Genomic DNA, 16496 nt, shown 5'->3' with positions numbered 1-16496 from the left:
TCAAATGGAGCAAATGCATACGTGCAACACGCTTTTAGAATCACATGTCCACAGAGGGTTATGTGTCATCCCCTGACATCCCCAGCCCTCTCTAAACCCAAATGAGTGTTAAGGAGTCTTTTTCTAGTATGTTTTATGAGAGGCACTGAGAGAAGGTTGAAGAAGCTGCTGCAGGAGTCAGCAGCAAAACTGCAAGTGCCTTGGAGCATCAGTGGCCGCCATGAGTGAGGGCAGGGAGTGCCCAAGGCTCCCCAGGGCCTGGGGAGAGCAGATCCTTGAGGGCAGGATTGCAGGAGCCAAAGGCTGTGAGCAGGGAACTGCAATGCTGAGCAAGGCCTGGGCTGGCTGGAGGAAGCAGAAAGGCCAAGGCTGAGCCCAGGCCTGGGACAGCAGGGCCTGTCCCTCACGGGTGGCTCGGGGCTGTTGCTGGGGCAGTGGGATGGCAGGGGCAGCAAGGACAAATGGCATCAGCCTGTGGGACACTCCACATGCTCATGGAACCAAGGCACAGGGTGACACTGTGGGGCCTCATGGAAACAAGAGGCCATGGTGAGCCTGCAGGGCTGTAACACCCCAGAGCAATGAAATGCTGGGGGTAACCAAAGGTTCCTTTACTCAAGCTTGGTGCACAAGAGCAACCCCAGCCAGATATTTTCAAGAGCTCAAAATGACACAAAATTTTACTTACAAAATATAGAGTATCAAGGAACTTTGGAAAAGGGTTTAATATAGCATCCAAGCCAAAATAAAGGTCTTATCATAACAGTAACTTCATTAACTTTGCCTTTTTAATCTAGAAACCTCTAAATACTTAATTTGATGAGGTAGCCAAACTGTTCCATATAAAGAACATTAGAATTAGAGGAAAGAGAGAGAGACCGAAGGACAGAAGCTCTCTAGAAAGACACACACACATGGCTACCAACTCCTAGGGTTCCAGTGTGGGTGAGACACAGACCCCAGGAGAAGGCAGGGTACAGACCATGGGATGAGCTCCTGCTCTGTGTTCTCAGCCCCTGGCCCTTTGTGGGCCTCCCCCCATGTGGGACTTGGGATGGCTCGGGCAATGAGAGCCTGGGTCAGCACCAGCCCACTGTGGGACTGACTGACAGCTCATCCCGAGGTGTCTGGGGACATGGATCTCATCCAGCCTCTGACAGTGACCATGGTGACACTGTGGAACCTCATGGAACCATGAGTCAGTTGTGACAGGGGCAGCAGCAGATCCAAGGACACCATGGAGACACTATGGATCCTCATGGAACCAAGGGGCCATTGTGACTGTGTGGGAACGTGTCTCCTCACAGAACTCAGGAGTCCATGGTGACTGATAAGGAAGATGCCTTTACAGACAATTCAGTCACTGAACATATGGCTTCACAAGGCTACAGGTGTGGTCAGTGGGGTGTGGTCAGTGGGTGTGGTCATTGGGATGTGGTCAGTGAGGGGTGGTCTCTTGGTGCGGTCTGTGTGGGCAGTGGATGTGGTCATTGGGGGAGGTCAGTGGGTGCAGCCAGTTGCGGTGGTCATTAGGATATGGGCACTGTTTTTTTGGTATGGATGGAGTCAGTGAGTGTGGTCAGTGTGGGTGTCAGTGATTCTGGTCAGTGCAGGTGGTCAGTGGGGGTATGGTCAGTTTGGGGGTCATTGGGGTGTGGTCAGTTTCTGCAGTCATTAGGTGTGGACTGTGGTTGTGGTCAGTGGGTGTGGTCAGTTGGATGTGGTCAGTAGATGTGGGTAGTGGGGGTGGTCCGTGGCAGAATTTGGTGGGCTGTGGTCAGTGAGTGTGGTCAGTGGGGTGGGGGCATTGGTGTCTTGGCAATAGGTGTGTTCACTGGGTGTGGTCAGTGGTTATGGTCAGTGGGTGTGGTCATTGGACATGGTCAGTGTGGTGTGGTCAGAGGGGGTGGTCATTGGGTTGGTCATTGGGGTTTGGTCAGTGGGTGTGGGGAGTGGATGGGGGTTGTGGGTGTGGTCCCTGGGTGTATCATCAGTTGGGAGGTCTTTTGGGTGTGGTCAAGGGGTGTGGCCAGTGGGGTTTGGTCAAGGGGGAGTGGTCACTGGATGTGGTTATTGGGGTGTGGTCAGTGAGTGTGGACATTGGTTTCTTGATATGGGTGTGGTCAGTGGCTGTGGTCACTGGCTAAGGTCAATGGAGCTGTTCAGTAGGGGTATGGTCAGTTTAGGGGTCATTGGGGTGTGGTCAGTGGGTGTGGTCAGTGGGGTGTGGGCATTGGTTTTTTGGATATGGGTGTGGTCAGTGGGTGTGATCAGTGGTTATGGTTGGGGGCTGTTAGCTGGGGTATGGTCAGCTGGGAGTTCTTTGGGCTGTGGCCAGTGGGTGTGATCACTGTGTGTGGGCAGTGGGTGTGGGCAGTTGGAAGGTCTCTGGGGGTGGTCACTGGTGTGGGCTGTGGTCACTGGTGTGGTCATTTGGGTGTGGTCATTGGGGTGTGATCATTTGGGTAGTCATTGGGTGTGGTCAGTTGGTTGCTGGGGGGTCGTGAGTGGCTTTGGGCAGTGAGAGGGTGGTCAGTGGGTGTGGTAAATGGGGTGGCCAGTGCAGTGTGGTCAGTTGTTGGTGTGGTCAGTGGAGGTGGTCTGTGAGCTGTGAGGAGTGGTGATTGGGGCTGGTCAGTGGCTTTGCTCAGTGGCTGTGTGTAGTGGCTAACAGCTGGCCTTGAGGCCTTACAGATATAATTAATCCTGACTGTAATTTTATAACTGAAATGTTAGTAATTACTGTCACATGAACATGAAGTTTTGTGTCATCCCTTCTGTCTCCACTGCCATGAGTGATCAGCAATAACCCGACCATGGGGACAGCGGTGGAGATGGAACCCCAGCAGGGGAAGGTGACTGGGAAGAGTTGCCAGCAGCTGAGATCTGTGGAGGTCTGGACCTTGTGAATGGAAAAACCTGCTGGGGATCCTTGAAAATAGAAGACTCTTATAAAAAGAAGAAGCGGCTGGAGATATGGGAACGTGATTTTCCCCAGCAGAAAGAGAAGGGGCTCAGAGCCATGCACTGGACACAGCCATGAGAGCCCAGCAGAGATGCCGTGGGCACCACCCACCAGGGAAGCAGCAAGAAGAGTGCGTGCACCCTCAGGAATGCAGCATGGGAGGAGAGGCAGGAAGTGCAGGAAGCCGAGGGAGGGATGGTTGATATCCAGGACCCCTATCCTTTCCTTGCCACCCTGCTGCATTGACAGCGGAGCTCCCACAGCACTGCTATTGGCATCCCCTGTATCGTGTGTGGGTTTGACCACACTGCGAGTGCCCGAGCTGCTGCCATCACCATTGGGTGAGCAAGTGCAGCCCAGAGAGGACTGAGCCCCGGCCATGGGGGAAGGTGCTTGGCCAAGGCCAAAGGAGGCTCCCTGTGTGCCCTGCTGCCCTCTCCCTGAGCTCCTGAGAGCTCTGCAGCCCCTCCTGCCATCCCATCTGCCCAGGCCAGCACAACAGCCCCGGCCTTGGGGCCCTCCAGAGCTGCTCCTGCTCCAGGCCCAGGGCCCATCCCAAAGCTGGGGCAGCCACAAAGCTGGGCTCATTTCTGCTCATTCCTGCTCTGATGAGGATGGATCCTCAATGATTTAGAGGTTGCTGAAGAATTTTACTACTCCAGAAGCCTCTTTTTTATGGAGTTCAGAACTTCAGACACAAAAGTTCATAAACATTTGTTCAAAACAAATAAAGAAAAAAAGTATAATGAATAAGTGGGAATAAGTGAAGTTATCAAATCCTCTGTTATTAATTAGATGCGTTTCAGAACTGTATTCCAAGAGAATATACCATATTGACAACAATGCAGAGAGAAGTATTTTGTCCTGTTAGGTTTTCTTTTCCTGTTTCTTGGTTGACATCAGCAATGTCCAATTAATATTGACCCCCAGAACCGTCTAGTGCAGTCTGAAGAGATATGAAAATCAAGACCCTTCATGGCTGACAATCAGTCACGCTTTGTCCCCACACCCTTCCTACCATTTCCGTCATCCAGCTCCAGTGATTCCTATGGATCAGGAATGGTGTGTCCAGCAGGAGCAGGGCAGTAATCCTTCCCCTTTGTTTGGCATTGCTTAGGCAGTACCCTGAGTGCTGTGTCCAGTTCTGGGCCCCCCAATTTAGGGAGGACATGGAGGAGCTGGAGTGTGTCCAGAGAAGGCGACAAGGCTGGTGCGGGGTCTTGAACACAGCTCCTCTTAGGAGTGGCTGATGGAGCTGAGGATGTTTATCCTGGAGAAGAAGAGGCTCAAGGGAGACCTCATCACTCTCTACAAATCCCTGACAGAAGGGAGCAGCCAGGTGGGGGTCCGGCTCTTCTCCCAGGGAGCAAAGACATGAGAAGAGGATGCAGCCTTAAAGCTGCACTAAGGGAGATTTAAGCTGGACATTAGGAAATATTCTTCACAACATTGGTGATTGGAAGGTCATTGGAATGGGCTGTGGAGAGGTAGGTGCGTCACCATTCCTAGAAGAGTTTCAGGAAAGACTGGAAGTGGCACTGAGTGCCATGGTCTGGGTGACAAGGTGGTGTTGGGTCACAGGTTGGACTTGATGCTCTCTAAGGTCTTTTCCAGCCCTGGTGATTCTGGGATGATTGTGACACTGCAGGGCCCTGGGGAAGCAAGGGGCCACTGTGACACTGCGGGGCCTGGTGGAACGGAGAGGACTGGAGTGACACTGTGTACGACATGGCACCATAGAGCCAAGGGGCCATTGTGACACTGTGGGGATAAATGGAATCAAGGAGTCCATGGTGACAGTCTGGGTCCTCGTGGAACCACAGAGGCCACTGTGACACTGCAGGGCCTTGTGGAACCATGCAGAGCATTGTGACAGAGCAGGGCCTCGTGTAATGATGGGGCCATTGTGACACTGCAGGGCCCCCTGGAACCAAGGGGCCAGGTCTGCTCGACAGGGACTCTTAGAATGAAGGAAACATGTATGACATTGTGGTGCCTCTTGAGACCAAGAGGCAATTGTGACACTGGGAGGCCTCATGGAATCATGGAGACAATTGTGAGACTTCAGGGACTCATAGAACTGCGGTGGCACCAAGTTTTTCTGGCAGTGTTCATTTGCAAGAGAGTAGGAGGGATCTGCAGAGGGACCTGGACAGGCTGCATCCAGGGCCCAAATCCAACAAGGTGACATTTAACGAGACCAAGAATGGGGACCTGCTCTTTGACCACAACAACCTCTGCAGTGCTACAAGCTGGGGACAGAGTGGTTGGAAATGGTCCAGGCAGAAAGGGACCTGGGGGCAGTGATGGACAGCAGAGTGGACATGAGCCAGCAGTGTGCCCAGGTGGCCAAGAAGGCCATTGGCACCTGGGCCTGGATCAGGAATGGTGTGGCCAGCAGGAGCAGGGCAGTGATTCTTCCCCTGTGCTCTGCACAGCACCTTGAGTGCTGTGTCCAGTTCTGGGCCCCCCAATTTAAGAAGGACATGGAGGGGCTGGAGTGTGTCCAGCGAAGAGCAACAAGGCTGGTGAGGGGTCTAGAATACAAGTCCTGTGAGGAGGGGCTGGGAGAACTGGGATTGTTTATCCTGGACAAAAGGAAGCTCAGGGAGACAAGGCAGTGTCAGGGCACAGGTTGGACTTGATGGTCTCCAAGGCCTTTTCCAGCCTTCCTCGTTCTGTGATTCTCTGAAACCACCCCTTGAGCAGTTCAGGATGAGCCCTGGGCCTCCTCCTCAGAAGGTGCAGCAGCCCAGGTCCCTCAGCTTCTCCTCACAGCCCCCAAAGCCCATCCTGTCAGTCCTGCAGAGCCTCTCCAGCCCCTCCTCATTGCCCACAACAGGGAGCCCCACAGCCAGACACACCAGCCCAGATGTGCCCCCCTGGCCTGTGGTGCCTCTGGCAAGGGAGCGGCACCAGGCACTGCAAGACCCTGCAGACCATTCCTGAAGCACTTGGAGGATGATCCTGCACCCCAAGGGACGTTCCCATGGTGCCAGCTCAGGAAGTGAAATGGGGAGTAGGGACAGAGAGGAAAGGGATGGGTGGTTTGCAGGGGAGGTTACAGGGAAGCGCAACAGGAAGAAATCTGGATCAGGAAAGAGTAAAGAAAGCAAAGATGAAGCAAAGGAAATGCTCAGAGCAGTGTGGGGGTGGCTGCCAGGCAGCCCTGGCTCTGAGCAGCAATGTCTGCAATGGGACAGGAAAGTCACAGCTCATGGGAACAAACTTTCTGTCTGACTTCAGAGGCCACGACAAACCTGAGTGGTTTCCCTCTGGTCCCGCAGCCCTTGCTGGCCCCAGGGGCTGATGGCATTTGTGCTCCCTCAGGTCCCTCTGCCCACAGCAGCACCATGGCGGTGCTGACGCCTGCTCTGTGCAATGCAAACAGGGGCTCCTGAGGCAGTGCTGCCGTGTGTGTGCCTGCAAGGATGGGGCACCTGTGTGAGCTGGGGGAGAGGCCAGGGCTGCAGAGGGGGGATGTTGTTGGCAGGTGCACGAGGACGCTCTGGGACGCTGCCCTGGGGTGTCCAGCGCACTGGGGATGGATCAGCCCCTGCTCTGCTGCTCCTTGCCAGGCTCTCCCCTTGCAGGGACCTTGCAGAGCACCAGCCATGCTGTTTGGGCCCAGCCTGCCCACGGCCAGCCTGGGGCTGCTCCCGGGGCTTTTCTGTGCTCAGCGTTGGCCTGGCCAGGTGTTCTGGAGAGAGCCTGGGCAAGGAGCCTCCAGCCCCCAGGCCCTGCCCTGAGGTGTCAGCGCTGCCCCAGCAGTGCCCATGGCCTGTCCCTGCTGCAGCCCTGGCACTGCCACCCCCAGGGCTGTGCCCGGCCCCGAGAGCACTCAGGCCCTGCAGCAACACCAGGGGCAGGAGGGCAGCGGGGCAGTGGCACGGGAGCAGCACTGGCAACACCAAGTGCTGCTGCTGCTGCTGCTGGGCACAGCTGCTGTGCCAGCACTGATCTGCCCCAGCTCTGCACACAGACATTGCTGCTGCAGCTCCAGGGAAGGGAACAAAATGGGCATCTATGGAGGAAACTTTGCTGCTAGAGAGATCCTTTAGTTCATTAGAGACACTTAGAGCACAGCTACTCACTGACACACTCTGTGGCCACTGTGAAGGTGGAGAGAAACAAAATTATAACCTGCACAATCTACAAATTTCCTTTGTGGACAATAGAAAAAAACAAAGGAAGAAAATTCCACAACCAAACTAACAAGAAGTATTCAAAATTACTTTTATTACAAGTGATTTGTGAAAATTGGCCCCCCGTTCAATGTTTATGAAATCCTCGTGCCAGCAATCTCCACACTGCAGCTTTGAGCTCCTGGTTCCTCAAGCTGTAGATGAAGGGGTTCAGGGCTGGAGGCACCACTGAGTACAGAACTGACAGGGACAGGTCCAGGGTTGGGGAGGAAATGGAAGGGGACTTCAAGTAGGCAAAAAACCCAGTGCTGAGGAAAAGAGAGGCCACGGCCAGGTGAGGGAGGCAGGTGGAAAAGGCTTTGTGCCGTCCCTGCTCAGAGGGGATTCTCAGCACAGCCCTGAAGATCTGCACATAGGAGAAAACAATGAACAAAAAACAACTAAAATACAGAAATGCACTTAGCACAATGATCCCAAGTTCCCTGAGGTAGGATTTGGAGCAGGAGAGCTTGAGGATCTGTGGGATTTCACAGAAGAACTGGCCCAGGGCATTGCCATGGCACAGGGGCAGGGAAAATGTATTGGCTGTGTGCAGCAGAGCATGGAGAAAGGCACTGGCCCAGGCAGCTGCTGCCATGTGGGCACAAGCTCTGCTGCCCAGGAGGGTCCCGTAGTGCAGGGGTTTGCAGATGGACACGTAGCGGTCGTAGCACATGATGGTCAGGAGGGACAACTCTGCTGAGATGAAGAACACAAAGAAAAACACCTGAGCAGCACATGCAGAGTAGGAGATGTTGTTGGTGTGCCAGAGGGAATTGTGCATGGCTTTGGGGACAGTGGTGCAGATGGAGCCCAGGTCAGTGAGGGCCAGGTTGAGCAGGAAGAAGAACATGGGGGTGTGCAGGTGGTGGCCGCAGGCTACGGCGCTGATGATGAGGCCGTTGGCCAGGAGGGCAGCCAGGGAGATGCCCAGGAAGAGGCAGAAGTGCAGGAGCTGCAGCTGCCGCGTGTCTGCCAATGCCAGCAGGAGGAAGTGCCTGATGGAGCTGCTGTTGGACATTTGGCCCCTCTTGGCATGAAAATCTTTTACAGGACAAGAAGTAAGAGATAAGTTAGGTGGGACTTGTATAACACAAAATCAAAGCCATTTCCAAAATCAAAGACATTCCTGCTTTCAAATAGAAAACTCTTTCTCTTTCAGGAAATGCTCCCTCAGGGCTGAGTGGGAGGTGTGTTTTGTGGAGACCACAGCTGCAGTGATGGGAAGGACATCATCTCAGGTCCTCATGTCAATTCAGGTCTTCTCTGCACGGGTGGGAGGGGACAGGGACCAGACCTACTGTTCAATATTTTCTGTGGAAATCCTTTCCTATGAACAGGAACCCCTCATCATCTTCACTCCTGCTGTGTAGGAATGGGAATGGTAAAACCTGTCAACATTTTCTACATTTTTTTAAAAGGTACTGTTCATTTTTCTTGCTGACTTCTTTTAGGTGTCAGAAACCCTCAGCATTTCTGCTGCTGGCAGGGATAACAGAGCACCTTCTGTGGGGCAAAGTGATGAGAGGAGAGGGAACTGGGCCCGGGGCTGCAGAGCTGCCCCACGGCTCTGCTGCAGCTCTGCCTGCACAGGAGGGGCTTCACGCCTTGGAGCCCCAGCCCTGAGGGCAGAGGCTTGGCTGGGGGACAGGAGGGAGGGGGCTTCTTCAGACCGAGGGGCTGCACTGGGTGAGGGGTTTCCTATGGAGATGTCTAAACTTTCCCTGCCACAACATTTTTGGTTTTTGTTTTCTCTCCTTCCCTGAACTTCTCTCTGCTTCCTGGAGATTTTCCTCCTGGAGTTGTTTCCCTCTGCCAGCACTCACACACCCCAAATCTCTGTGCACTCTCCTTGTCCCTACAGAACCCTGCCTGTTTGCAGGGCACTGGCTGGGGGCAGGTTCTGTTTGCAGGAAGGGGAAAGGACAGGTCAGACTGAGCCTGATGGGTCCAGCACAGGGGATGCTGGTGCTGTCCAAGGGCAGAGTGGCTGAAACCTCTTTAGAAAACTACCATTGACTTACAGAGCACCCAGGGCTACAATTCAGGTCTCTCAGATACAAAATTAATAATTTTATAATATTTTATCTTTTCCATTTCACGGGAGAAGGAATTTGGAAACAAACTCAGGAAATTCCCCATCTTTATAGAGATCTTCTTGAAAATATCCTGGAAGTGAGCTGAAGCTCTTGGCTTCTTCTCCTCTACAGCGGACATACTCTGAGTTGTACTTACAGATTTGTTTTCAGTGGGATGTTCCAGCTTTAGGAGATCCCTGCAGGAGCTGCAGCGGCATTGTCCTGCAGCCAGAGGCTTCCTGTGTCCAGGGCTGGGAGTGACTCTGCCCCAGTCACTTGGGAGCATCTTCCCAGCCCTGACTGATTGAAGCTCTCTGTGCCTCTGTGCTGTGCCCAGGGTGGCTGCAGGCAGTGCCCTCAGCCCTGCTGGGCTGGGAGAAGAGCTGCTCCTTAGCCGAAATGTCACTTTGAAGCTCTTCTTGGTTTCCATGGGCTCCTTCTGTGCCAGGAGCCTGGCTCATCTCAGCAGAACAGACACAGCACAAGGACTTTAATGACCCTCTCAGGGCTTTGGTGTTGTTTACATCAGACATTACACCCTGAAAGAGTGTTCAAAAAACTTCTCAAGAACTGAGAATGAGATTTAAAGTTCAAAGTTTTCTAAAGTTGTAATGGGTCCCACTGAGGGCCACAACTGAGAAAGTGTCCCTAGGTTCCAGTTAGAGCAGAATATTGGTGACACTGAAGACAGGTGGGGACAAACAAGGGAAAGGTGTCTCCAACGCTGCACAAACCTGGATGTGTTTCATGAATGCAAAGGGCCAAACCCCATGAAACAAAGGGGCCATTCTGGTTGTGCCAGGCCTCATGGAACCAAGGGGTCACTTGTGCCTGCTTGGGCTTCATGGAAACAAAGTTCCATTGTGACATTGTGGAGTGTCATGGAACAACAGAGACTATTGTGACTCTTTGGGACCCGCTGGATCCTAGGGGCTGTTGTGGCACTGCAGGGCCCCGTTCAACCAAGGGGCCATTTTAGCACAGCAGGGCCTGATGGAATCAAGGGGAGCACAGTGACAGTGTGGAGCTCCATGGAACAAAGGGGCCATTCTGACACCGTGGAACCAAGGAGACCTTTGTTACGGTTCAGGGCCTCATGGAACCATGGAGGCCATTGTGACACTGCAGAGCCCAATGGAACCATGGAGACCATGATGACACTTGGAGGCCACGTGGAACTAAAGGACCATTGTGGCACTGCAGGGCCTCATGGAACCAAGGGCACAAGAGTGACAGTGTGAGCTCCAAGGGACCAAGGGGACATTCTCACACTGCAGAACCAAGGAGAGCATTGTGACACTGTGGAGCATCAGGGAGCCGAGGGTCCAGTGTGACACAGCAGGGCCTCATGAATCCATGGAGGCCATTTTTACAATTTGAGGTTTTGTGAAGCCAAAGGGCCGTTGTGCCATTTTAGGGCATTTTGGAACCAAGGGCACCATATTGACACTGTGGGCATCAATGGAACCAAGTGGCCATTGTGACACTGTGGGATATCATGGAATCATCAATGGTCTGTTTTGACATTGAAGGGCCTTCTGGAACCATGGAGTCTATTGTGACACTATAGGTGATGCCTGTTGGGTAGTGCAAAGCCTCCCAGAGTCTTCAACTAAGATGAAACATGGTCATGAGTTTTTCAGACAGATATAAGTTTTGACACATTGAAATATCAGAGGTTATTCCTCCAATTGCAACTTCAGTAATGAAGCTGTTAGAAAAGGCCAGGAGACAAGCTCCTTTTTAAAGGTCTTTTTTAAAGGTCAGCTCTGGGTGGGGAGCCTGAGGGGTCACACACACCTCTGCTGCACCTGCTGGACGACGCTGAGGAGGCGAATGCACAGCTCTGTCACTTGGCAGAGCTGGGGCTTCCGTCCTCGCAAGAGTCCCTAGGAAGACACCTGTGGGATGGTGGTCTAGGGGTGTTATTCTGGATGGGTGCTGTTAAAGTTATGTGACAAGGTGGAAACCAGCTCTGCTTGATGATTTGATGTTCTTTACTGTTTTGCTGGCTCAGGAATGTTATTTTCAGTCTTTAGTTTTACACCAGCTCATTGTCTTTGGGGGTCTTTTGTTCTGCAGGATGCTGGATGTCTCTAATTTGCATATAACCTTGGGCGCACAGTCTCTTGGGAGCAGTGAACTGATACCGGATGGAATGGGGCACAGGTACAGAGCAGGTGATGGGAAGGGATACAAATACAGGATCAGCAGAACACGTCTGAACTTACCAAGGGATATTAACACTTAACAATGACAACAAAAGGTAAGATTTAGCATTTTACAACTTAATATTCAATAGCAAGCTAACACTTTAATTAAGAGCTTATTAACACTTGATATTCAAAAGTAAACTGACACCTTAATCAAGAGTTCATGACATTGGGGTTTTAGTCTTTACAAAGCTATATTCCCCCAGTTTGCTCCCCCCCACAATTCCTTTTTGTTTTTACTTTTCAGAGTCTGAGGCTCTAGTGTGTTCTTGATTTTCAGAGGAAATGTTTAGTCTGACCAAAATGTGAAGACCTTTAACTAACGCTTTGTGTGGAGTTCAGAGGAATGCCCAAATTCAGTAGAGGACCTGAAAAATATAAAGGCTAAAATCTTAAGGCATCACAGGCCTCACTGAACCAAGGGGCCACTGTGAAACTTGGCAGCCTCATGGAACCAAGGAGTCCATTGTGACACTGCAAGGCCTCATGGAAGCAAGGAACCAATGTGACACTATGGGGTCTTGTCGTGCTAAGAAGTGATTGTGTCACTTCGTGGAACCATGGAACCAAGGAGTCCATTGTGACACTACAGGGCCCCATGGAACTAAGGATTCATGGAACAGTGTAGGAACCTGTGGAACCCAAGGTCCATTTAACATTGAGGGGCCTCATGGAATCCTGGAGCCATGAGGACACTTTGAGGCCTCGTTGAATCAAGGGGCTCCTCATGACCTCATGGAACCAAGGAGACCATTGTGACACTGTGAGTCCTCATGGAACCAAGGGGCCATTTGGATCCTGCAGTATCAGTGAGAACCCTGTGACACTACAAGGCCTCATGGAAACAAGGGACCAGTGTGACACAACCACTGTGACACTGCAGGGCCCCCATGGATCCAAGGGAACAGGGAACAGGTCTGGTTGGATTGGCCTGACTGGTCCAACTGCCCTTGGCTTGTCAAGGGTCACTTTTCATGTGCCCTTGCTATAATGAGGCACTGACCTTTCCTTCAAATGGAAAAGAACTGTCCTTATCCTCCAGGTACCCATTACTGAAACAGGATTCCCCTTCAAAAATTTGCAATATCCAGGGATTGCTCCTAGACAAAAGTTGCCATAACCAACAAGCCTGGCTGGCCTTGACTTCCTGAGGGTTGGCTCTCACCTGCCTTCAAGCACTGGGGCTCAGTGCTTGCCTTCCTATGGGAAAGAGCTGTCCCTCTTGTACAACCAGGGAAAAAACTGGCATTTCTCCTCCAAAATTCCCTGTTTGCAAGGGTTTCTCTGAGACCAAAGCTGCCAGGACATACTTCTCTGCCTGGCCTTGATCTGTGGTGGTCACCTCTAATCTGACCTGAGACACTGGGGTTCCACTGGACCAGATTGGTCCATCCAACCTGGCCTTGGACACCTCCAGAAGTGGGGAGTCTGCAGCCTCTCTGGGTAACCTGTGCCAGGGCCTCACCACCCTCACTGGGAAGATTTCTTCCCAATATCCCATCTAAACCTGCACTCCTTCACCTCATGGCCGTTCCCCCTTGGCCTGTCACTCCAGGCCTTTGTCCAGAGTCCCTCTCTAACTCTCTCAAAGCCCCTTTAGGTCTGGAATGGGCTCTAATGTCTCCCTGAGCCTTCTTGTGCACAGGCTGAACAGCTCCAGCTCTCTCAGCCTGGCTGCAGAGCAGAGGGGTTCCAGCCCTGCAAATGTCCATTGTGACACTGCAGGGCTTCATGGAACCCAGGGTGCATTGTCCCACTGGGGAACCAAGGAGACCCTTGTGACACTGGGGTGCCCCATGGAAACAAGGGGCCATTGTGACACAGCAGTGCCCCATGGAACCCAGGAGAGTATTGTGACAGTGGGAAAACAAGGAGAGAACCTCAAGTGCTGTGTCCACTTTTAGGACCCCCAATTTTGGATGGACATGGAGGGGCTGGAGTGTGCCCAGAGAAGGGTGACAAGGGTGATGAGGGGTCTGGAACACAAGTCCTGTGAGGAGCAGTTGAGGGAGCTGGGGTCATTTATCCTGGAGTAGAGGAGGTTCAGGGGAGACCTCATCACTCTCTACAACATGACAGGAGGGAACAGCCAGGTGGGTGTCAGGCTGTTTTCCCAGGGAACAGAGACAGGAGCAGATGATGTAATCTTAAAGCTGCACAAAGGGTGATTTAGGCTGGACATTAGGAAATGTTCTTCACAAAAAGGGTGATTGGAAGGGCATTGGAAATGGCTGCCCATGGAGGTGGGTGAGTCACCATCCCTGGAAGTGTTTAAGGAAAGACTGGATGTGGCACTGAGTGCCATGGTCTGGGTGACAAGATGGTGTTGGGTCACAGGTTGGAGTTGATGCTCTCAAAGGTCTTCTCCAGCCTGGGTGATTCTGGGATGATTGTGACACTTCAGGACCCTGGGGAAGCAAGGGGCCACTGTGACACTGCGGGGCCTGGTGGAACGGAGAGGACCAGAGTGACACTGTGGACGACATGGCACCATAGAGCCAAGGGGCCATTGTGACACTGTGGGGATAAATGGAAGGAAGGAGTCCATGGTGACAGTCTGGGTCCTCGTGGAACCACAGAGGTCACTGTGACACTGCAGGGCCTTGTGGAACCAAGGGGCCATTGTGGCACTGTGGAACCAAGGAGAGCCTTGTGAGAGCCTGGGGCCCAATGGAACCAAGGGGCCATTGTTCCATGGCAAGGACTCTTGGAACTAAGGGAACAACTGTGACACTGTGGAGCCCCATGGAACCAAGGGTCCCTTGTGACACTGCAGGATCTTGTGTAAGCAGGGCTCCATTGTGACACTGCAGCACCCAGGAATTCATGGTGGCACTCGGAGGCCTCATGGAGCCAAGAGGTCACTTTGACACTGCAGGGCCTTGTGGAACCATGCAGAGCATTGTGACAGAGCAGGACCTTGTAATGATGGGGGCCATTGTGACACTGCAGGGCCCCCTGGAACCAAGGGGCCAGTGCTGCTCCTCAGGGACTCATGGAATGAAGGAAACATATTTGACACCGTGGTGCTCTCAGGGACTTAGAGGCCATTGTGACACTGTGGAACCAAATAGAGCATTGCTGCACTGTGAGACCTCATGCGAGCAAAGCACCATTTTGACACAGCAGGGCCCAAGGATCCAAGGGACTTTGTGACACCAAGGGGTCCTATGGAACCAAAGGCACATTTTGACACTGGGAAGCTCCGTGGAATCATCGACACCAATGTGACACTCCAGGGCCTCATGGAATCTTGGTGACACCAAGCTGGGTGTGAATGTGGATGTGCTGGAGGGTAGGAAGGCACTGCAGGGGGACTTGGACAGGCTGGATCCAGTGCCCAAATCCAACAAGGTGAGGTTTAACAAGACCAAGTGCTGGGTCCTGCGCTTTGACCACAAGAACCCCTGCAGTGCTCCAGGCTGGGGACAGAGTGGCTGGACAGGGGCCAGGCAGAAAAGGACCTGGCGGCACTGATGGACAACAGGGTGGACATGTGTGGAGAGGTTTTGGGCCAGTGAGGCCGCAGAGAGTTTGCTTTGCAGTGTTGGGTAAATTGGGCTGTTTTAGTGCTAGCAAAGGCATGCTGACCTTGGACTGAGAATAAGAGATAAACAGGTGGCAAGAGTGAGAAAGCAAGCCAGGATGTGCTAATCACAAGAGCAAGAAAGTAGAACATAAACATAAAATGCTGTAACCAATTAGTAGGGTAGTTGCAGGGTATGAACAGTTATTTGTAGCCAATAAATATGAGTATTAGGCATGTGAGCACATGCACTTATGTCAGAACTTTATAAAAGACAACGGCTTGTATAATAAAGTGGAGCATTCACCATAACTCTATGAGTGTTGCGGTTCTGGCTCTGGTCGCTCCTCGTAACAAGTGGCCCCTGAACAGGGACCTTCGATTCGACCCATTGTGGGAGGTAAGTGAGCAGGCAAGCTCCAAGAAGCAGTGCTCGGAGGGCAAATGACCACTGTACGCAGGCATACGCAGTGGCTCCGTGCCTGGGCTGACCCTGTAGAGGAGAGCTCGCCATCCCGATTGATTAATTACATTCTTCCCCTGACGAATTCCTCCATAACAAGTGGCGACCGAACAGGGACGCAGCGCGGTGGGACGCTGTTTTTGCTATCAATGCATAGGCGTTGATGCGAACTGGCTAATCGTGCCACGGCGTGTGGTGAGGCAAAGCAGAAAGAGGAGCGAGGGACCGTCCCTAGAGGAGGTAGGAAGAATCGAGCGCTCTCTTCCCGGTCCTGATTAAAGACAAGCATGGAAAGTGAATGTGCTGCTGTGGTGAAGCTACTGCTTAGTATACTTGCTAAGCGAGAGGAATCAGTAGCGGAGAAGACCCTCACCAAATTATTGAAGTGGGCACGAGAACACGGGTTTCTCGCTAGCCCGCCGCTTGTGTTTCAAGCAGAGGCTTGGCGTGCTCTCAGTGATCACATGCAGGACATGACAATCATGAGCAATGATAGAGAAATTAAAGACTTCCCTACCACCTGGTGCACGGTTATTAACACCTTAAATGAAATGAAAGCGGAGGTAAAGATAGTTGTTGCTGCTGTTGAGTCTCCTGCCCCACCGGGGGGAGCAGCGAAACCCCGATTGCCAGTTTAAGGGCTCGGACTTTTAAACGCCTTTTTGGGACAACATGAGCAGCTCATCCCGAGGTGTCTCGGGACATGGATCTCATCCAGCCTCTGACAGCGACCATGGTGACACTGCAGAACCTCATGGAACCATGGGTCAGTTGTGACAAGGACAGCAGCAGATCCAAGGACACCATGGAGACGCGATGGATTCTCATGGAACCAAAGAAACCATTGTGACACTCTGGTACCTCATGGAATCAAGGGGACCCTTGTGAAACTCTTGACCCCTATGGAACCAGGGGTCAAGGATGAAGCTGTGGGGCTCCATAGAACCAAGGAGCCATTGTGACACTGAAACAGGGGGAATTAAAATAAACATTTCATGGTAAAAATACAGGAGGATGCTTTGACTTGAAAGAGGCTAACAAGATTCTATGAACACTTCACATTCTCT

General features: G+C 52.4%; 1 protein-coding gene across 1 annotated transcript in view; it reads right to left on the bottom strand.

Moving 5' to 3' along the window:
- The window catches only part of LOC134057346 (olfactory receptor 14J1-like), a 37476-nt gene extending 29306 nt beyond the window's left edge, over positions 1-8170 (bottom strand). Inside the window, exon 1 of the mRNA XM_062514334.1 lies at positions 7689-8170. Coding sequence (XP_062370318.1) covers positions 7689-8170 — 482 coding nt within the window. The remainder of the gene's footprint in view (positions 1-7688) is intronic.
- Positions 8171-16496: the final 8326 nt, after the last annotated feature.

This window comes from Cinclus cinclus, unplaced genomic scaffold, assembly GCF_963662255.1.
Source record: "Cinclus cinclus unplaced genomic scaffold, bCinCin1.1 SCAFFOLD_32, whole genome shotgun sequence".
Classification (NCBI taxonomy): Eukaryota; Metazoa; Chordata; class Aves; order Passeriformes; family Cinclidae; genus Cinclus; species Cinclus cinclus.
This window is presented reverse-complemented; position numbering and strand designations above follow the sequence as displayed.